General features: G+C 48.6%; 3 protein-coding genes across 6 annotated transcripts in view; all 3 read right to left on the bottom strand.

Moving 5' to 3' along the window:
• Positions 1-34: 34 nt before the first annotated feature.
• On the bottom strand, positions 35-11517 carry LOC128082652 (leucine-rich repeat-containing protein 15-like). Its single transcript, XM_052687002.1, has 2 exons — positions 3906-11517; positions 35-2821 (listed from the first exon to the last, which is right to left on the bottom strand). Exons 1-2 carry the CDS (start codon positions 3907-3909, stop codon positions 1125-1127), a joined length of 1701 nt encoding a protein of 566 aa, XP_052542962.1. The 5' UTR covers positions 3910-11517; the 3' UTR covers positions 35-1124.
• A 126-nt stretch (positions 11518-11643) lies between these two features.
• On the bottom strand, positions 11644-16830 carry LOC128082650 (platelet glycoprotein V-like). Its single transcript, XM_052686999.1, has 2 exons — positions 16202-16830; positions 11644-14047 (listed from the first exon to the last, which is right to left on the bottom strand). Exon 2 carries the CDS (start codon positions 14019-14021, stop codon positions 12075-12077), a length of 1947 nt encoding a protein of 648 aa, XP_052542959.1. The 5' UTR covers positions 14022-14047; positions 16202-16830; the 3' UTR covers positions 11644-12074.
• A 110-nt stretch (positions 16831-16940) lies between these two features.
• ATP13A3 (ATPase 13A3) overlaps positions 16941-22359 on the bottom strand; it is a 54300-nt gene continuing 48881 nt past the window's right edge. For all 4 annotated transcript variants that reach the window (XM_052686987.1, XM_052686988.1, XM_052686985.1 and 1 more), the window contains one exon: positions 16941-21196. In XM_052686987.1, coding sequence (XP_052542947.1) covers positions 20999-21196 — 198 coding nt within the window. In that variant the 3' untranslated portion in view covers positions 16941-20998. The remainder of the gene's footprint in view (positions 21197-22359) is intronic.

Raw genomic sequence — 22359 nt, 5'->3', positions numbered from 1 at the left:
TGCCTCTCACCACAGAGAAGCAGACAAACAGCTCTTGGATTTGGACAACCGTGCTTTAATGGTCACAGAGCAGTACCGAATGGCCCCGAGGCACAGTCCTGTTTGCAGCTGTCGTGCAGGTCTCAGCCCAGAAGAGCATCCATCCCATCACATACACACAACTGCATTGTTGCTTGTGCCAGCATTGGCTCCTGGAGCACCACAAGCAGCACCATGCATTGAGACTCTTGTCCCATAGTGCCATACCCCATACGGCCCAGTACCACACATGAAGCTGTGCCTGTGCCTTGCTGGCTGGAGAAGGCACAGTAGCTGCTGGGGCAGTGCAGTCCCATCTGCCCATAGCTGGACCTCAGGGCTTTGCCCGCCTGCCCTATGCCAGCAGCAGCATTCAGGCTGGGAGCAGGCAACAGGAGCAGGCACAGAGCAGGCACTCTCAGGGCTGGGAATAGGGAGAGGAGTGGGTGCAGCTGTTCTGGGCAGGGCTGCAGTTGGTGGATGCCCAGGGCACACGTAGTCCCATAGTGCTGTTGGCATGGGAAACACAGGCATGTGAGGACAAGGACTCTGCTGGAGGCAGAGGAAGATGCTCCACTCTTGCCACGCTGCCTGCAGGCAGGGAGGGCAGCGTGGACGCGGCCAAGTCACTGGGGTGTGCCACCACGGAGCACACCAGGCTCCGAGCCAAGCAGAGGCAGCCCAGCCCTGCAGGGCTAAGCTGCAAAGGCACACACAGCCCTGCTTGGGATGAGGCTGTGTGCTTAGATCCTGGCCCCGTGTGATGGCTTCACATCTCAGCACAGGCTGTGGCTGAGGGCATGGGGCTGGGGGCAACTCAAGGAAATGATGTGAGGTGAGGGAGGGGGAGTCCCAGTGCTCTGTGGCCAGGCTGCTGCTCCCTGCTCTGCTACTTGGCACCCTGTACTCTGGATCCTGGCCCCAGGAAGGGATTGAGTACAGAGGCAGGAGGGGCTGGGGACAGGGGAGCCAAGGGGGCATCCATAGTTGACACCCTGCTTGCAGAGCAGGGGCACGGTGAAGCAGAGCAGCATGGGAGACTTGGCACATGGTGTGATGCTGTCCATCCAGCTCTGGTCACTACTGCCCCCGGGGCTCATGGGGGATCAGGCTTCATTGGGTGCTTTCATCCTCATCAGCACCACGTGGCTCTTCTTTCTGCAGCCGTACACCACCAGTGCCACGAGGGCACAGAGCAGGGCCACGCACACCAGCACGATGACGGCCCCAACCACCGCGCTCTGCGTGCGCGTCAGCCCCCACCACCCCCTGCCTTCCTCCTCCTCTTCCTCCTCCCGAGACACAGGGGTGGCCGGCAGCGTGGTGGGGGACCCCGACGGCAACGCTTCCTGGGAGGGGCGGGCAGGCAGCGGGCTGCTGGGCCGGGCAGTGGGTAGCTGGTCCTGCTGCAGCTCGGCAATGGGTGTTCCCCGCAGCGGGGCCGGCTGGGCGCACACGGGGGGGGTCTCACCCACCTTGCTGGGGTTCGCCTCCAGCCAGGCACGCAGGGGCAGGATGGCCTGATCACAACGCCACGAGTTGTTGTGCAGCTTCACCTCCCGCACGGCGGACAGCGGGGAGAAGATGCCTGCAGGCAGGCTCTCCAAAGTGTTGGCGTGCAGCTGGATGTGCTGCAGCCTCGGAGTGGCAGCGAAGAGGCCGCGGGGCAGCGTCTGCAGGCGGTTGTTCTGCAGGGAGATGTTCTGCAGCTTGGGCATTCCCCCCAGCACCCCAGCATCCAGCCGGCGCAGGGCGTTGGAGTGCAGCGAGAGCTCCAGCAGCTCACCCAGCCCACGGAAAGCCCCCGGAGCCAGCGATCGGAGCTGGTTCTTGCTGAGCACCAGGAGTTGCAGCTGGGTGAGATTGCTGAAGACGGCGGCGGGGAGAGCGGCCAGCTCGTTCTCATAGAGCCACAGCTCCCGCAGGTTGGGCATGGGGCCGAAGGCGGCCGGGGAGATGTCGTGCAGGCGGTTGACGTGCAGGGTGATCTTGGAGAGGGCACGCAGCGGCAGGAAGATGCCGGCGGGCAGGGCAGTGAGGAGGTTGTTGGAGAGGTAGAGCTTCTGCAGGTTCCCGTTGTGCACGAAGAGCTCCGGGGACAGCGTCTCCAGCTGGTTCTGGTGCAGGCCCAGCTCCTGCAGCTCGGGCAGCGCATCAAAGGCGCCCGCCGGGATGTGCCGCAGCCGGTTCTCGTAGAGCCGCAGCACCTGCAGCTGGGGCAGCCGCTCAAAGGCGCGGGGTGGCAGGCGGTCGAGGTTGTTGCGGGCCAGGTTGAGCTTGGTGAGGCTGGCGAGCTGGTCGAACAGCCCCTCCGTCAGCTCCCGGAGATTGTTCCCGTGCAGCTGCAGCTCCTTCAGGTTGCTCAGGTGAGCGAAGTGGTCGGGCTCCACGCGGAGCAGCTGGTTGCTGGAGAGGAGCAGCGACTCCAGCTTGCCCAGGGGCTGAAAGACCTGCACCGGGAGCTCCTGCAGCTTGTTGCTGGCCAGGCTGAGGTAGCGCAGGTCGGGCAGGTGCTGGAAGGCGTCGGGGCTGACGTGCTGCAGGTCGTTCTTCTCGATGCGCAGCCCGATGAGCAGGGAGGCGTTGCCGAAGGATGCCTCGCCCAGCTCGGTGATGCGCGTGTTGACGATCTGCAGGGTCACCGCATTGGCGGGGATGGGGCTGGGGACAGCGGTGATGCCGGCGCCCGAGCACTCCACCTGGGCAGTGCGGACACACTGGCACTGCTCCGGGCACTGCCCGCGGACCGGGTGGAAGCCCAGCAGCAGCAGCAGCAGCCACCAACCTCCCTGCTCCATGGGGCCTGTGGAGAAAAGAAAGTAGGAGGCTCACTGCCCACCTCGGGATGGGTGCTGCCTTCCCAGGGCTGGACACACTCCTCCCCAGGAGTTCTGGGCCAGGCAGGGCAGAGCCGGCTGCGGCGTCTCGCTGTCACACCACAGCTATTAGTGGCATCCCTGGCGTGCCCCGCTCCTCCAGCAGCTGGGAGCGTGGTTTCCTGTTTTGCAGTGAGCTTGGTGAGCTGGTCCTGGTGCTGCTAGCCTGCCAGCATCCCCAAAAGGTGGAGAGCCCCAAACCAGCAGTCACCAGCACCAGAAGAGCCCAGGGCTGCCACAGGAGCTACTGGAGGAAAAGTGCTTTGCTATGCCATCATCTATCTGCACACACCAAGGACTTTCTCCCCTCCATCCTGCTCTGGAAGCCCACCCATGGGTGCAGCAGCAGTCTGTGCCTGGCTGGCAGCTCCCAGTGGCACATGGCAGGAGGAAACCTGCGCTTCCCAGGCACAAAGCAGGGCTCAGCCAGGCACGGCTGGGAGCTCACAGAGTGCAGGGAAGCGCCTGTTGCTGGAGGGGAGGGAGGAGCCCTCTGCAACCAGCACGGCTTATGGCTCACATATGGAAACAATCTGCATCCCAGAACAGTTTTGTTTATAGCAAGCAGCTTATAAACTCCACCAAATGCTTTGCACATCAAAAGCACAGCTCATGTCACTCCCTGTAAGTGAGCTCGTGGAGCATCCAACTGGAGGGCAGTTCAGGAAAGACAGCTGAAAGCAATTTACCTCCCTTTCTCTTTTAAGGGACAAAAGCTTGCAGACCAAGGGGTTGAACACCCAACCCCTCAGCATCCAAGCGATTCTAACCTCAGCCCCCCTAAATTTCTGCCCCTCCTTTCACATTCTTTATGGGTTATCATTTAAGAAGCTTTGCCCCCCTAACTCAGTTTGTTGAACCCTTGTAGGATAAATACCTCCAACTCACCAAAAGGTGCTCAGTGTGCACACCAGCCAGCCATGCTCCCACCCCGCGGTGATGTTCTGGGGGCTCCCGGGGGCCTGAGGGCCGCTTTGGGGATGGGGAGATTACAGCAGAAGGGAGACTTACCCATGTCCTGCAGCCGTGAGCGCTGAGCGAGCACAGCTCCGTGCTGGCAGGAGCGCCGAGTGCGGTTCACGCTTCCCCTCCCAGTATATAACCCGTCCAAATCAATGAATCAGCACAGGGGCAGCGGCGGGGTTACGGAAATCACTGCAGCAGAGCGGCTTCCAGCTCGCACTTCCTCAGCAAACAGAGTGATTGACTGGGAGATGGAGTGGCTGGTTTCTTGCTTGTGAACCCTCTCAACTGAAGACAAGCAGTCGGCCCTGAGAACACGCTGTGCACGTCAGCCAGCACGCTGCGTGCAGCTCAGCCCTGCAGCCCCCAGCACACAGCCAGGGATCGTGACTCCTTGGGGCACCAGCCCTACTCTTCCTTTGGCCCCACCACCAGCCTGGTTGCCCCATGCCCACCTCTCCCAGGCTGCCTGGTCCAGCAGCAGCCACAAGCAGAGGTTTAGAAGATACGACCATGGGAAAACCAACACATATGGAGCCTTGTTCTGAGCCAGCAGCAGCCCTGTGCTAACCACGGGGCAGTGGGACTTCCCAGCTGCCTCTAATCCCGTCTCAGCCCACCCACATTTCCGCAGCAGCTCAGGTCCCAGACACCCTAATGAGCTGCCTGAGATGGGAACAGCACAGTGTTGCCTCTGAACACACTCCTTAGCACAGCACGGGTGCTGGGTGCAGCATCACTTGTTCTCTGCCACTCTGTGCAGCGTGCCACGTTGGCAGGGCTGGTGGCACGCAGGGGAAGGGGACCCTGCAGGCTGCAGAGATGGAGAGGGCAGTTTGCAGCTTGACTTGGACCATGAGAAGAGCGTGGGAGCGAGACCTTTCCAGCAGCTACTGGCACATCACATCTAGAGGGTGTTCCCAGGGGGATGAGCGCGGGGCCTGGCTGCTGTGGGATGTGCTGGGGGGTGCGGGTCCCCTCCATGCCAGGGAAGCACCCAGCCAGACTCTACCCTCACAGCATCCTCTGCTGCTTGGCTGCCCATGCCCAGGAGAAAAGCTGGGATGGAAAACAGGCATTTTGAAAACACTGTCCGCAACTGCTTTACTTCACATGCTGTTGATGCAGCAGTTTTTCCCAGTGATGCCATTCCCAAAATAGACTCCCTGCTTCCATGAGTGATGCAGTGGGAGGTCAGGCAGCGGCTGGGAACTGCCCTGCACCCTGGTACTGAGTGGGACTGGCCGGTCCTTATCACCCCTTGTCTGCCAGCTCTGGCTGCCCACTGCCAGCACTGCTGGGCTGCTGCCCACTCTGAGTCACCCTCCAGGCACACGGCTTTCAGTGAGGCACATAGAAATCCAAACCCAGTGTGGCTGGAAAAGCACCACTCCAGACCCAGGCCGACAGAGGAATGTCACACTCAGCATCTTCCAAGCAGCGTGGTCCCAGCAGGGGCAGATGCAGCACATGGGGCTGGGGCAGAATGTGACTGCGCCCCCCAAACCGTTTTGGCAGGAAGGGTGCTGCAGGGCTTGGTGCACAGGGACCAGCCCTAGGGCATTCCTGTAGGGACAGCATGGGCAGGGGCTGGCATCACCGTGCACTCCCTGACTACAGGCAGAGAGGAGAGAGGAGCAGAGACAGGAAGGGAAAGGGCGCTCGCACCCTGGCACCCCCAAGTCCCAGTGATGTGGTGTCACCATGTTTTGCCTCACGGTCCAGAACTGGGACAGTCCCGGCTGCATCCGTGCTGGCCCCATCCCAACACATTCACACAGCTGGGGTAGCAAAGCTGGGCGGCTCTGAATCACCAAGGGACTCGAGGCAGCTTGGAAAAACACAAATCACTGCTAAACTTAGCAGCTTGTGGGCTTGGCCGGAGGAGAGCATTACTCATCTCCCTACCAGCTGAGTGCACCGCGCTCACCCACACAGCACTGGCAGCCCCACCACTGTGCCCCCCCTGCCCTGGGGTCCCCCTGGGCTGCAGAGGGATGCAGGGATGTGCTCCTGACAAGCAGAACCTATAGGAACCTCCTGCTCTGAGGTGCATTTGGTGGAGGGAGTGGACACCCTCACACTCCCTGCTCTCTACAGTGCAGGTCTGGGACAACCCCAGGTATTCTTGACTCCTGCAAACTGCCCTCCCTGCTCTGAGAAGCACCCATTTCTCACAGGGGCTTGGAGTGGGGCCAAACCCAGCTGCGTGAAGGAAGGGTGAGCAGGGTGGAGAGAAGCAGAGATCACAGAATCATAGAACTATTTGAGTTAGAAAGGATTCTTAAGTGCCATCTGGTTCAACCCCCTGCACTGAACAGGGACTCTTACAGCTCCATCAGGGGCTCAGAGCCCCGTCCAGCCTGACCTTGGGTGTCTCCATGGTTGGGGCACCCACCGCCTCTCTGGGCAACCTGTGCCAGTGCCTCACCACCCTTAGTGTGAACAGCTTCTTCCTTACATCTAGTCAAAACCTCCCCTCCTTTAGTTTGAAACCATTTCCTCTTGTCCTATTCAGACAGCAGCCCTGCTAACAGTGCATCATGCCAGGAGGGATGTTCTCTTGAGGCAGAGTACTGCAGGTCCTCAACACACAGGAGCAGGTTGATATAAAGGAGCAGGAGAAGAGCAGTGGGGATGAAGAATATTTCTGCAGACTGAGATTTTTTGGGTGCAAGGTGGAAGAAACTGGGCATTAGAGCTGTTGCCTGAAAACAGAGTTTTTGAAAAGCCATCAAGAACAGGAGGTGCTGGCACAAAAACCACACAGGTTACTGCCAAGTTAAGCTGCAGGAGCTGAAAGTAAAGCTGTGAAAGTCCACAGAGGAGAAAGCTAAACTGATGGTGTAGTGGAAATGCGGAGTCATGGCCTGAAGCACTGATTGAGCACCTGGTGGGAAGGCAGGGCCAACCCAGGGAGCTCAGGTGCATGCAATGTACCTGAGTGATGGAAGGGGAGGAGCCAGGATGCACCCCTTCCCAGACCTCATTTAAGGGTTGGCAGTGGAGGTGAGAGTGCCTCTTACTTGGGATTCCTGCCTACCTGGTGCTTTCCAGAGGTAAGCAGCTCTTTTCCTTTGGTTCTGTGTCTGTTGTGTTTGGGCATGTTCTCATTTGCTGTTGCTGAAGACTTTCCTGCTCTGCTCTTATTGTGGAACTTTCCATCCCTTTATAGCGTTACAGATGGACTCCAGGATATAGAGACTCAGAGTTGCTCTGGGAGGCATAGGATTCTGGCAGGGGCCCAAAAGGAGATACAAATAGCATTACAGAGAAAATCAAAAACCTGTGCACGAATGTGAGCCAGCTTATCTCACTCATCATCCCCAACCTGGAACTCCAGCATATCCTCTTGGAGTTGAATCAGGTGGATGATGTCTTGCAGATGATACTGGAGAAAGAACATATGTTGCAACCATCATCTTTCTCCTGCCTGTGTCTTTTGCACAGTATCATTGAAAAATAATTGGTATCTAAAAGAATTACATTTTTTAAATGTCTAAAAAAAGAGAAAATATCCTCCCCTGATCTGTCTTGGGTCTGGTGCTCTTCAAAGACCTGGACTGGGGGACTGAGTGTCTCCTTAGCCATTTTGTTGATGGTACCAAGCTGGGTGGTGCAGCTGACACAGAAGAAGGGAGGAATGCCATCCAGAGGGAGCCAGAGGAGGGCTGTGAAAATGACCAAAAGGCTGGAGCATCTTCCTCTATGCAGGGAGGAGGAGGGAGCTGGGAAGGTTCAGCTTGGGGAAGAGAAGACTACAGGGAGATCTCACTACAGCCTTCTAATACCTGAGAGGAGCTTGTAAGCAGGAAGGGAATCAACTTATTACACTTTTGAAAGTGACTGGACAAGATGGAATGTTTTAGTTTTGGTTTTGTTTTGTTTTTTTTTTAACTAAAAGAGGGGAGATTTAGATTAAATACTAGGAAGAAATTCATTACTCAGAGGGTGGTGAGGCTGTTGGTGCTCCATTCCTGGAGCTGCCTGAGGCCAGGGTGGGTGGGACAAGCAGCCCATGGCGGTGGTTGGGGCTGGGTGGGCTTGAAGGTCCCTTCCAACCCAAGTCATTCTGATACTGAGGGCTGAGTAGCAGGATATATAGGCTGGAGTGTGGCAAGGAGTGGCCTCCCATTTGAGAGGCACCTGCAGCCCTCTCCCTAACCCCCACCTGCCCTTTGTGAGAGCTCCTAGCCAGGGCCAGGCACTCAGGCCCCACAACCAGTTCAGCTTGAGCTTGGAGGGGCAGGGCTGCTCACAGCTATGGACAGCTTATCTGCATTTGCCCCAGGAGTTGGGATCCTGCCTCCAGAGAACTTATGGGCGCTGCAGTGAGGGTATAGCCAGGAAACAGGTCCCTCCAGGACAGTACACAGAAGGGCTGCCCCCTGAGCAGGACTCAAAGCCAACATTTCTGCATACAAACTCCAGTGGGGCTGGCTGAGCTGGTAGAGATGCACAGCACTGCTCCCGGCTGCTCTGAGTGATAGCAGCAGGGCTTGGCCTGGGCCCAGGGCAGTGCTAGCCTGGAAGGAATGCAGGGACTGCAGCCAAATCCTCTGTGAGCAGCAACAACCAAAGCGGAAAGAACTTGTCCGAGTGGGGTGCGGGCGCTGCAAGCTGGGGCAGGACAGGCTGGAGCAGGGCTGAGGGGAAAGCTCATTCTGCACCAGCCCCTTCCCCAACCCAACCTGGGAAGAAGGCTGTGGAGCTGCTCCCTAGCTCCAGGCTCTTATCTTCTGAGAGAAACAAAGGCACAAAACGCAAGGATCCTTCAGCAGCAATTGCTCAAGGGGGGCCCAACCTGGTGCCAGCATCCCCAGGTGCAGCTGAGATGACCCTTCTCTGCAGCAAAGCAGGGCTGTGGCAGTGCATCCCACAGTGAGGCTGTGTGAAGGCTCATCTGCTCAGGAACACCCAGCAAGGGATGCAAATTCAGGTTTTGATTGAGAAAATTGAGACAGTTCTGAAATCCCTAGGAAATGCTGCATGCTGATAGCACAGCTGCTGAATCAGCTGCCCTGGGTGAGATGTGCTGTCCCTGGGCAGGGGGAGAAACTCAGGCAACTCCCCATAACATCATCAAGAGGATCCCATGCTTCTGCCTCTCAGCCAGCTCCCACACCAGAGCACTCTGCTGGAGGTCCTGTGGTCAAAGCCTCACAGCACGTTTGCTGCCACCCAGTTGCTCCTTGCCCCTGGGACAGGGAGGAGCAGGATGTGAGATGCAGCTCCTGAGGGTGCCAGAGGGCTGGGATGAGAGTTACAACTGTGCTCCAAGTTAGCAGTGATGATGGTAATGCATCAAGCTTCCAAACAAGCTGCATACAGTGAGACTCGTCAGTCACCACTGCAGGTGGTAACAAAGGTCCTCAAACAGCTGCTATCTCAGAGGTGAGGTGAGAAGAGCAGAGGACACTAAGGGATGCAGGCGCAGCACACAGGGTTGGCTTGCAAAGTGCAGGCAGGGACCCAGCAGGAGGAAAAAGCAGAATGCAGGCAGACGTGGCTTGCACCTACCCCCAGTCCAGGACGTGATCAGCCACCCCACCATCTCCCAGGGGAGGTTTAGATGGGATGTGAGGAAAAAGCAGCAGGGCTGGGGAAAACCTTGCCATGTGCTTTTCCTGAGGAGCCCTCGCTGCTGGGAAGGCTTGTTGTGTTTTTCCCAAGTAGCCCTTGTTGCTGCCTGCCACCTGCTGCATCTGTGTGACGCTGACCTGGAGAACCCCTTCCCCAGGGTGAACAGAGGTGGGATCTAAGTAAGGATTTCCTCTGATTTTCCAGGCTGGAGATTTCCAGAAAGGACTGAGCTATGCTGGGCAACAAGCAATGAATCAGAGGCAGAACAAAACATGACATCTCCATCAGAGGGAAGAAAGGAAGACTCTATGAAACACCCCGTTGCTCCAGCCCTTTGTTGTCTGCTGACTTCACTTCCCCAGTCTGGCTCAGGAGTGGGGAAAGCCCGATGACAGCATGCAGAGACAGATCACCGTCCTCCTTGTGCCTCACTGTGTGCAGCAATGTGCCAAAGCCCCCACGTGCCAGAGCGCAGCAATTGCAGCTAGTGAGCCACGGGAGACACGCCAAGGCAGAGCTGGCCTGGTTTTGGGCTGGGACAGCCAATGGAAGGTTCAATAGATAGCAGCTGCTATTTACCTGCTGCTCTGCACCCAGCCCGCACAGCAGATCGGACATGCAGAGAGCCAGCTGGAAGTCAATACTACTGCTATATGCCAACCAGACTGTTGCTTTCTTAGGAATCAGCGTGCATTCAAGCGTGAGCCCCTTTCCTCAGAGCCACACCAAGGGAAGCAAGGACCAGTGCAGCCGTACAGTGTCCTCACTCACCTACTCACCCCTGCCTGCTGTACACAGATGTGTGCGTGGCACTTACATGATAGCCCTGTGGCTGGCAGGCAATGAGTGGTCAGTGCAATCGTCCAACAAGAACTAAATTTGTGCTAAGTGCCTCCTTGCAAGCGCTGACAATAACCCAGAGCCACCACTTGTAAAGCACTCATGTTCTTTCTGTGCTTCTTATTTAGCTACACTGCAATAAACTGGTGCTTCTGTTCATGAATCCCATCCAGCTTGCTCCTCCTTTAGAGATGGCTCTAGCTACTGCCTGGCTCACTAAAGTTTAGCAGACCTCATAAGCAAGATGGTGGTTATTTAATGCTACAGAGGCCCACTGCCTTCTTTCACAGCCTACAAGAGGCATTCCACACCAGCAGCAGTTCATTCTCATTGCCTAGAGCTGCATACAACAAAGCTACAAACTTGCTGCAAATGCCAATGTTCTTAACCTCAGGCCTGTTGAGCACCTTCTTCAGGCTGCCCAGGAATATCCCTGCTTCAAAAAATCAAGCTCCAAAAGGACTCTGAGGGCACTGGATCTCACACCCAGGAAGCCACACGCAGAGGCTCATTAATCCAGTCCCAGCTTCTGAGCAAAAGGGAAGAGCTTTCAAGAACGAGTCACACGGTTAAGATAAAACTAGAAAGTGAGAGCTACCAAAGGAGCATCCACCCCAAATGAGTCTACGTGCAAACCAGGATATTCATCTCACTCAAAATATTTGTAAGTATTAAGACCAAAAGTCTCGCTATTACCTAGAGTCTGCCTTTGTGTATCAGAGGCTTGAAAAGGCTGGAAGTTGGGGAGCAAGCCTAGGTAATGAGAACAGTATACTAACACTGAATCTGCCTTTCTCACACCTGCATGCTGATAACTCCAATGAAGCACAGCTCAGTTCAATGCTGAAACTGGGGACGAGGCCAGCAGCTGCCTGGTCAGCTTCCAAACAGGCAGTGGCACCTGCTGACACTCAGCCACAATGCTGCAGAGCCCTGGGTATCTGCATGGCACACCGCTTCCAAGCCACACTTCAACACAGGGCAAGTTGTCCCATGCTTTTCACATCACTGACAAAATTTAGGGATGAAAGCATTTACTACAAAGCTGAATCGTCAGGAACGTGACAAAGTTTTAAAAAGAAACAATAGAATTCATCACAAGTGTACATTTAGACCAGCATCTATCTTTCCTCTAAGATAGAGGAAGACTCTATCAGCTTTGTATGGTTGACATTACCTTCTTCCTCACACATCCTGCACGGGGCTGAGAATAGAAGGCAAAAACAAAGACACTTGCATCATACCATTCCCCCCCGTCACTTCCACTCTCCCCTCCCTCTCCTGCTCTTTTTAAAAGCTATTTTCCAGCATGTCCTCCCAAGAATACTGTTTGTTTTCTCAATAAGGACACAAAACACTGCAGGCAATGTGAGGCATAATAATATTTGGAGTACTCCAGGCAACCTTTAAACAACAGTTAAAGCTGTGCTCCCGTGTAAACCTCCCTGTGCTGTTTGCATGTTTTCCTCACCCACGGAGAGCTCCCTCTCACAAGCCATCACGTGGAGGGGCCGCATCCACGGCCGTGGTGTGAGCACAGCAGCCAGGGCAGGGCAGCAGTGCAATGCAGGAAGGCGGCAGCACACTGACTGAAGTGCAGAGCTGTGTGTGCAGGTGGACGTGGATTTTCTTTCAGCTCCCCATCTGTGTTTTGCACACCAAGTGCCATCGCAGTGTGCAGTGACTGCAGTCACTTTTGGCAAACGTAGATAAAAGCACATTTTCGTTATACTGTAGAGACAAAGTGTTCATGGTCCTTGCTGTGGAGAACCAAGCCAACTGTCCAAAATGCTTTCATTGCAACGTTTCTAATCCTTTCTTTACAAATTTTATGAGAACTACAGGCTGAGCAGGAACATGTCTGGAGTGCAAGAGTTGCCTGGTTTTAACCACCACATACAGACTGAGCAGAATGATGACAATCTGGAGAGCTAAAATCAAACTGTGAAGGCACAAGAACAGCTGACAACAAACAATTCTGGTATTAAAATAGGGCTGGGTACTCCTGTAAGCAGGTAATTCGTCCCACTGGGCAAGAGTAGTCACAACTGTTCTTCTGACGCTGTTGGTTTCTATGATGTTGGGAGAAGTTTGAGTTGGAACATCTAAGAAATGAGAGCCAGAGCCTTCAATATCTTCAATGTGTGAATAGGTAAAACCTGGAGCTGCTCTTACACCTGGAACCGATGTAGGTGTGCCGGTATCTGTGTCAGACACTGCTGGTACAGTTGTCTCCCAAGATGATTTCAAGTGCTCCATCATAAGAGAAGTCGAAGTCTGGGAATAAGTTGACTTGAACATCTGGTATGTAATGGCTGTGGTTGGCAGGCACTTCAGATGGTGATCTGTTAGAGCCAGAAGAGAAATGTTCCTTAATGAGAGTGGGCTGTCACACATTAGAGACTGTGCTTCTTTTACGACCTCTGTGCTCCTCTGGAGCCACTCTCGGAAGCCAAGAATTTGGCAATCACATTTCCAAGGGTTGTCATCAAGGTAGACTTCTTGCAGCTCAGGTAAAGTGGTAAATAGATCTTCAGGAAGAGACCGCAGCTCAGTACTATTGAGGTAAACTTTCTGGAGGTGCTTGAGATTATGGAAGAGGCTTCTTGGGAGGACTTGAAGCCTGGAACTGAAAAGGGAAACGTTCTGCAGTTTCTGAAGGCTCTGGAAGATGCCCTCTGGCAGACTGGAAATATTATTTGTGTGCAGAGAAAGGCCGCGCAGTTCTCTCAGACCGCTGAACACATTCTCAGGAAGAACACTAAGCTCCGGATTAAAACTCAGCACAAGAAGCTCCAAATTTGTCAAGTTACTGAATACAAAATCTGGTATCGTTGAGAGCTTTGTGTGATACAGCCACAGGCTACCAAGATTCCTCATTTCTCCAAACAACACTTCTGGAAGAGACTTCAGTGGGTTCCCATATAAGGTCAGTTTAGACAGATCACGCAAGTGCAGAAAGAGCCCAGGGGGCAAAATCTCAAGCTTGTTTCTGGAGAGCGTTAGGCTTCTAAGTTTATGAAGGTGATGAAATACATCAGGGGCAATAGACTGAATGTCATTGGAATGCAGAAAGAGTTCCAGCAGCTCCCTCAGGCTATCAAATATACCAGACTCTATTGAAGAGAGCCTGTTAAAGTACAGCATCAGCTTCTCGAGCTTAGTTAATGCACTAAATATATTTCTAGGCAGAACTGCCAAAGAATTTCTTGACAAATTCAGTACTTTGAGTTTGGCAAGTTTCTTCAGCACACCACTGGGAAGTGTTCTGAGTTGGTTTTTGTTCAAGAAAAGCTCCTCCAAACTGCTTAGTCTGTCAAACAGATTCTCTTGGATGGATTTCAGCCTGTTATTTTCAATGATCAGTTGCTGAAGTTGTACTGTGTCATTGAACACTTCTGGAGGAAGTTCAACCAGATTGTTATCTAGCAGTTTGAGGGCCTTCAGCCTTCTCAAGCCTTTAAATGCCAGTGGTGAAATCAGAGCGATGTTGTTTGAAGACAAGATGAGATGCTGCAGTTCTCCCATCCCAGCAAAAACATCCCGCACGTACGTTACGTTAGTGTCTGTTATGTGAATTTTTGTCATATTGCAAGGAAGATTTAATGATTCCAGGTCTTTTATGTGAGGACCAGAGCAATGAATCGCATTTTTGAAAGAGCAGTCGCATTTCTCAGGACAAACAGATGCCTCCAGCTGGAAGAAAAGCTTGATCACTACTGACAAACGAATCACCAACATTCTTGCTGAAGCACCAGAAACATCAGCTGTTACAAGAGATGAGAGAGTGTCAGGATTTGATCACAGGCAGCTAGAAACACAGCAGACAAAGCTGTAGGAATACACCATAAAATCTGAAATTTCTCTTGGCTTGAAAACCAACTTCAAAATCTACTGCTGCTGACTGCAAATGTTTCGAAGGAGTTCAGCTTACACTGAGAAGTACAGATAAAGCTCTTCTGTAAATCAAGTACTCCTTATTAATATTTGTACTAGCCAAGGATGACTAAAGCATATGAGAATCACAATGAAACTGCTTAAATAGTCAAAGGACGTATTTATTTGAACTGAAAGGTATCACTGCTAAGTTGTACAGAGAAAGTCTTAAAAGATCAGACAGCCCTGCACCAATAATATTTTTATTGTTGGTTATCTAAAAGTATAGTTTCAGCATGCAAAAACAGATAACAGAGGTAAAAAGGGCATCCTACAACTCTTGCAATATTATATGGTCAAATTCAACACACCGCACAGCTCTGTAAAACCATTTCTCAGCACTTGGAAGCGATTGCTGCTTGGAAAAGCTCAAGAACACACATGGAGCAACAGGCTATTTTTGAAAAAAATACACAAGAGCTTATCTAACAAAGGACGGCAATAAGCCTCTGATAATCAGCAAGTCTCACTTGAACAACTTCACAGTACTCCACATTACCAGAAGTATTATAGATAATGAAAGGAAAGGAATGAAGTGTTATGACCTCGGCTAGAAAGCTGGATGAATAAAGGTAGGTCAGCATGAAACACAGTCAAAACTCTGAAAGTTGCATCAGTTCCCGAACAGGAAAGCAATCATTAAACCATTGTAGCTGTAATGATAATATTTGAAAGACCGAGTCAAACATAAACCCTTCACAGTTTACATTTACTTCCTTAGTGAAATCAACAAGTCCAAGTACATTAGAAACCTGAACATCAAGGAACTGGCTGAAGCACAGGAGAAGCAGCAGCTGAGATTGCCACAGACAGGACTGGAATTGCTGTAACTATGTCAGTCTTCAGCACTAAGACCACCACGATGGGAGAACACCATCCCAGCACACCCACATTTATTGCTGCTTTTTAAGGGACGGGGATGAAGCTCGCTGAGACGAACCCGACAGACAGACCTGGGTACAAACCTGACCCCTCAAAAAGGAGTAAGTAGGGCTGAAAGGGGACAGTGGTCTCAAATTCTCACGTGCTTCTCTTGTGCCTGAACTGATGACAAGAGCAGAAAACTATCGATCAAACCCAGCTGCTGCGTCAAAGGAAAACTAACAGGGAGAATTAAAAAAAATACATTCTTGGTTTGGTTCGGGGAACTGAAGGCTGGTAAAATTAGCATCTCTTCCTAGAGAAGGAAAGCAAAGGGCACGTGGCGTTATCAACCGGCAGCGTGGTGCTGCAAAGCTCGCTCTCACTGGGCTTTCCAGAGCTCTTTGAATGACACAGTAAGTCAGGAAAAAAAAGCCTCAAGATACCAAACTTCCAAAGTTCTCTTTATGTCAAACAAGAAGCTGCCATACAATCTGGGAATCTTATCTCGCCTCCTAATTGCCATCATTCATAACTGCATTCATGGTTGCTAACTTTCTTGTTTATCCTCAAATTAATTTGGAAACATGCAAGAAAGAGTTTTGAACTCTGCCTTAGAAACTTCTCTGCTTTTTAGAGGATCTTCTTAGAAGCACAGCAGGCAATCAGGCTTCACCATGACTCTGCTCTTGAAATGGAAAGTGAAACAGCAAAATGCATCCTCTAGATAACAATGCTTCACTCACATCTGCTAACTGCTGTGAACAGCAAATGAACGTTTCAAGCTTCAAAGCAGATTTTGCCTACAACAAGCTGTGGAAGCAACTAGTTTGCACAGGTTGTATGAAACTCCTAAAGGAGAAGTTGAGATCATTCAGGAAACAGGAGAAAATCTGAAGTCTCAACAAATCCAACAACACAAGGTACGTCTGACAGCACAACATGGACCTTAACCAGCACAATACAAATTTGGTTAGTCAGAAATCTGAATTCCTGAATGAATTATGATTGGAAAGAATTTTCAAACCTGTTAGACGCTTCACAGCAGTCTACTAAACAGATGCATTAAATTCTGTAGGAAGAAATGCAGCCATTTCAAACAATCAAATGCAATTGATATGTACCTTCACAAGGCTGCTTTTTTACCTTCTCACAGGATTGGAGTCAAAGCAATGTGAGGAATGCTTTGGCTAAGCAGACTGGAGCTGATCCATTGGGCTTCTGTTCTTCCTTTGGGTCTTCTACACTCACAGACCAACGAAACCTAAAGCCTGAAAGATTCTGAAGAGAGAAAAGCTGTAAGTTACCAGAATCTTCGCTTGAAAGTTTTTGAAATTAAGTCCTTTGTTAACCAGGCATTTGAAACACCTTGTCTTCAAACTGGAAGTAACATGCACTGTCAATAAATGTTTAAACACAGCATGAGCTGCAAGGTGGAAAAGATGCCTTCACTGCAGCACGGTTTTTCTGAAGATGACTGTGACAACAGCAACAGCTCACAACTAGGAGAATTCATGCAAGAATCTTTTTCAGATAATGCATCTCACACTGCAAAGGCCACAAAGACCATTTGGATAGAGAGGGTGGGAATGAATCTCTCACCTCCCAGGTCTGGCTTTTAAGTGGCTTTCATAAGCCACCAGGTGAAAGTGAGATCATGTTACCCTGACACAGGTAGCAGCACTGTCACACACCGCCAGCACGTGGACGCTTCCTGCGCTGCTCCCAGCTTCAAGAACATGAAGGATCTGAATAGGAAAATTCGTGACATCAGCAGGAGTTAAACCTACGTTCTTTGGCACCCCCTGCATTAGATTTAATTGTATAACGAGTGATTAAAAAGAATTTCATGAAACTAATGAAAAGAGTTAAAATATCTGTTTGCTTTAATTTTATTTTCAAAGAGCTTCAGTCACAAAAATGATTTACAAGACTATTTACAATTCTATTATACAATTATTTATGTATGCCTCTTGACAAGGTACCATTCTAGAGCAGCAATACATATTTTAAATACAAAGATGCAGAATCATTTCAGGTTTAAAAACAAAAAGGAGGCTGAGCTTCTAGAGAGTGCTGTAATGATGATTCTTTTAATCTGTATTAGGACTGAGGAATTCATGATGAGTTGAGTAATTTCCAGCTCACGTAATTATCAAAGAAGATGCAGTTTGTTGAAAATAGATCTAAAAACCTGAAGCTTTACTGTATAAAATCAACATATTCAAGACTTAAAAACTGTCAAAACCCCCCAGCTTTCCCTTAGACATACAAAAACCTAAGTTTACAATTCAGAATTTCATGGGAGAAATCCTACAGAACTTCAGCTCTTGCAATGATGACCAACATGAGCAGTAAACATTTGCAGCATAAGAAAAAGGACTCCACATCTGCTTACTATGGTACTGTATGTATCCACACACGCAGTGCAGGAGTGCTCCCCCAGTTCGGGGTGCCTGCTGAGCGCAATCTTCACAAAGGAAAAAAATAAATAGAATCAAAAATTCAACAACTTCTTAAAAGTGCAACAGTAAAAGTTCCCAATTTAAAGTTACAATGAATGTGGACAGCCAGTTCTGTGGGTGTTTGAACTGCTTCTACTCGAGCGCTGGTCGCAGCATTTTCTTTCTACAGTAGATTTAGCTCTATATTATGTGAAACTAGTGACTGCTAATGAAGTCCAAAGGGAAGAAAAAAAACCTTTAAAAATAACCCTGAGGGATATACAATTTAATGATCTTGCAATTTAATTCTAAAAAGTAACATTTATTACTTAGCAATTGCTCGTCTGGGTAGACCAGTCCTTTAAGTATGTGTATAAATTATATTTAAAAATCAGTTTATTTACAAATCCTAATACATCAAAGTAAAATACGTACAGATTAAAGCCTACATACACAAATAATTTAATAATAAATCAAACTCCTCAACATAAGGCCCAAATATACAGCAGGAAGAAAATGTCTACTAAATATCTATTGGAGCTCACCAAATTGGTCTGTTTGTCCAAATTTAGACTTCCAAGATGAACACTAGAAGAGATTTTTCACTACAACATGAATTTCATCTTACATCAGAGCAGTTGCATGCATTTCTGAAAACCAGAAAAACTAAACTGCTCAAAATGAGAAAAATTATAGGTGGCCAAATTCAGCTCTTGGGCAGAAAGGCATTGATCCCAGTAATTGTAGAGGATGCAAAAGCTTATTTTGTGGCTGCCATTACAACAAGAGAAGTTCTAGGAAAAGCTGATTTATTATCCTGGACTAGATGGCAGAAGCAAATAGGTCAGAGCTCAAGCATGCAACCTCAAGAACATTCACTGATTCTGAATGCAAACCTTGAAGAAACTAGCATCCATTTGCAAAACGTTCAAGTGCAACAGGTTCGTGACCCATTAACCACTCAGTTAGGTAGAGAACACATGGCAATTCTGGTTTTATTAATAAGAGCTCCCTAGCATGTTCTCTGGAAACAAGAATAAGTCATTCCCTCCTCACCCAATACGTACACCTAACAAATTAGAATAATGATTGAAATGTTAGCTTCATAAACCAAATAAGCTGAGAGAAATCAGCAGATCAGAGAAAGCGTGAAGCAAAAGCATATCAAAGGGAACGACTTCTCATTCTTTCACTTCTGATGGAACAACCAATCTAAAATGATCAAGGAAACGAAGCACAGCAGCTTATGCGTTGAAGGGCTCCCAGGTCCAAGATGCAAAGCTTCACAACAGCTGTAAGCTAAAGCAGATTTCTTTAGATTTGAATGCTACTTACGCAGCTTAGAATTATTTATTCTTCATCGATTACTCCGTGCTGCAGAGATTTCATAAAATCAGCACTGTCAAAAACTGGCCAACTGACTTAGGTTCATGATCAATGAGTTTGTCCATGATCTCAGACCCCTTAAAGCTACCAATGCTGTGCGATGTTTGTGACACTGAGAAGCCAGGAAAATACGACTTTTACATCGCTCTGGTGAATGAACGCTAAGAAAACCACTTCCCCCTTATTCTCACTCCACCCCCAAAAACAAACAAAAATATCAGGAAAAGAGTTGACAGCTGGACTGGCGGATAGCACAGAAGCATATTTATGAGCAGTGCTAATAGCTGAAACCCCCAAGTTCCAGCAAAAGTCTTCCAAACCATTTAGCACCACTAAAAATTCCCCATTGGCACAGCACATTCAACACTGCAGAAACTGTAATGTGAGCAGTGGGGGGATGCTGCCTATGCTGCCCTACAGCACAGCACAGGGAAATTAGGCACAACCTGAATAAAAAAATCAATTTATTAGAATAACTCTGGAATCATCTCCACAGGAATTTAAAAAAATCAAATCAGAATGCACATAATTCAAATTAATGCCAGCCAGTGAGAGATAGCCAGGGCCCTCCTTCTATTCTCCCCACAAGTCCTCTGAAGGACACGAGTTCCTTCTCTAAAGCATGATTACTTCTCTGGATCTGAGATCCCTTCTCAAAGGAAGGAGTACGAATCAGTCGGTTTCACCTGGCCAGAACAGACTGATCAAAGTCAGTATTGTTATCATCTTCTCAAAGACACCATAGATTTCTCTGAAAGTTCAGCAAGCTGAAGATGGTTTGGAGAGAAGTACTTTGTCCATTATTCGAATAAACAACAACAAAATAAACCATGCCTACTTCTACATTCTTGCAGATCTATTTTTCTAGTGGTCTTGTGTTTTGACACCACCTACTGGCAAAGTGATGCATCGCCAGACCAAGTGCTTAAGCAGCATTATTAGTGACACAAGGTTTTGTTTTCTTGGTGTTTTTTTTTTTTTAAAATGATATCCATTATAAGCTTCATAGCTCTGCAGATTTTAACTCATCTATTTTCTCTTAATTTTGTCTCATAATAATAATCATATAGTGCTTAAGCAACTTTAAGTCACTAACAGCCTCGTTGAAATTCGTACGTTCTTAACACGCACAAATCCAAGCATGGGCATGTGAAAAGATTCCTCCCTCCCACTACACCCAATTGCAGCAACAGCTCTGGCCTTACTACTTCAAGATAATAGGAAAACTATTTAAGATTTACAAATAAAACATGGTCCACAAAGTGATAATCCAGCCCATCTGCTGGAAAAAAACAAGGTCTGTGGAGAAATGCATAGCTAAGGACACTAAAATATGAGACAGCAGTGTTAGATTCTCTGAAAACTTTGAGAGTATGGAAAATGCCTCCTCCTCTGAACTCCACTGAAGTCCTTCTCAAGGATTAGCGAGGAAAGCAGCTAAGAACCCACTCAAAAGGAACATGCTTTCTTCTTGAGCACAGAGCATATTGCTTCTGCAGCATCCCCAATTCCTGCTGTGGTAGACTAAAAAACTAAACTTCAAATCCAAACATTTACAGCTGGAAACACTCCTTACCAGCAGGGACAAACTTAGAGGTACACACAACAAAACTTTAGCACCCCTTGGGGCACAAAGCTTTTCAGCAGTGAATGTTAGAAAACAAAACAAATAAGGGTATGACAAAGTTATTACATGCCTCTAGTGCTATCATGAAACCATTACATCATAGGCCTTACAATTAACACGTGTCCCTGTAAGGAAATCAGAACAATGATTGAGATACTTCAGGCAAACAAAAGGAACCTCTTCAACTGCCCTGCAGTTTAACTCTTCCAATACATCTCATTAAGGAATAATGAGTTTGAAAGAAGGGGGAAGGAAACAATCATTTTTGTTCTGCCTAAGGTAGCCTACATTTTTAAAATGTACAGCCATAAAATGTCAGGCTCTGAACTTTGGGTTCAGAGAGATGAAACAGCTGGAAAAATCGGGATTAGAACTTAAAAGTGTAGGATACCGCAATTTCAAATAAAGCCTGAAAGTTACATTCTTCTCAGTTCTCCTAAAGACACATGCCATAGGGTCCACCGTTATGTTAAAGTGATGATTTGATACGAGCCATTCTCTTGGGATGGTACTTTAGCTTCTGTTGTTGTTCTGGGTTTTGGTGGCCATTCTGGATCAACCAGCAGTTCCTGAGCTAGATGCATATACTTGGCTTTTGGTGCCTTCTCTCTATAGCCAAACAGGGAAGAAAGGAAACAGACTCCACAATGATCCACAGCCTCCTGCAGAAGGGAACAGATTTTAAAATTAGAATACCATATAAGAATTAATGTAACAACACAGTAGATCACTAAACAAAAAGCTGCTAATTTTCTTGTGTGACTGCTAGACCTAGAAAGTACAGAACAGAAGCTCTTCTGTCAAGTCATCTCTTCTACACTACAGCAGCAATGATATGTCAAGCACGTTAAGAAAAAACAACTGTTCTACATTATAGTAACATTTAAGGTCCACAGCAGCTTTCATGCATATCTTATAACAGTTTTAATAAACAGGGGTATAACGATAACTATTTAATGATGCCACCATTGAAGAATAAGAGTCTATAAAATTTAGTAAAATTACTAAAGATTCTCCAGACACTTTTTGACAATTACTTGTTTAATTGAAGGCATCCAGCCAGCCACAAGAGGCAGAATTTAACTTGCTGATACTGGGAGACCTAACAGTGCATTCAACAGTGGGAAAAAAAGTCCTACAGACAGGTAAAATAGCTGCAGAAACAGACAAAATTACTGAACTTAAGTTTTCTGTCCTGTTTTTCACCTTCTAGTTCTAAACATACATAACTTAAGTAGCTGGAGAAAAGAAATTCTACATTCTCAAGGCTCAATTCCTCTCACTTCTCAGTATCTAGAGTCTGTATGGATTACTTTTCTATGGAGATATATTCTAGATGGTTTTCTTCATGCTCTCAATGACTATAAATTGGTGAACTGAATCTGAGTCTTAAGGCACAACCTCTATTCTTCAGTGAGCACACAGCAATTTGTTCTTGAAGAGCCCAGGAAGGGCAAATGCACTCCTGAAGTGAATTCTTTAAATAAAATTTAATGCTGAAAATAAACCACTAGTTCTTAGCAAGTACAACCAGCTAAAAGCAGGAAGTCAGAGGCTTAACACAGAAAAAGCCAGTTTCTACAGGATTCACACACATTTCCTTTGTGTATTAATGACAAAGGGGCAGACTTGACTAAAACTCACAGTCAACTGAAAAGCAGCTTTTTTTCCCCTCAAGCCTACTAAACCACCTGTAGTAGAGATAATGGACTTCTATCTACTATTTTTTCTTCAATTTTTGCAAGCTATCAATTACTGTTCTAAAATCATCAAAAACAAACTAGTAAAGAGCTGGATTATGCTCAGAGTCAGCAGCACTGCTTCC

The sequence above is a fragment of the Tympanuchus pallidicinctus genome, unplaced genomic scaffold (genome assembly GCF_026119805.1).
Source record: "Tympanuchus pallidicinctus isolate F22 unplaced genomic scaffold, pur_lepc_1.0 scaffold22, whole genome shotgun sequence".
Taxonomy (NCBI): domain Eukaryota; kingdom Metazoa; phylum Chordata; class Aves; order Galliformes; family Phasianidae; genus Tympanuchus; species Tympanuchus pallidicinctus.
The sequence above is the reverse complement of the archived record's forward strand: the minus strand, read 5'-3'. Positions and strand labels throughout refer to the sequence as shown.

Coding starts and splice junctions, on each gene's coding strand:
- LOC128082650 (XM_052686999.1), bottom strand. CDS start 14,021: ATGTTGGTGATTCGTTTGTCAGTAGTGATCAAGCTTTTCTTCCAGCTG.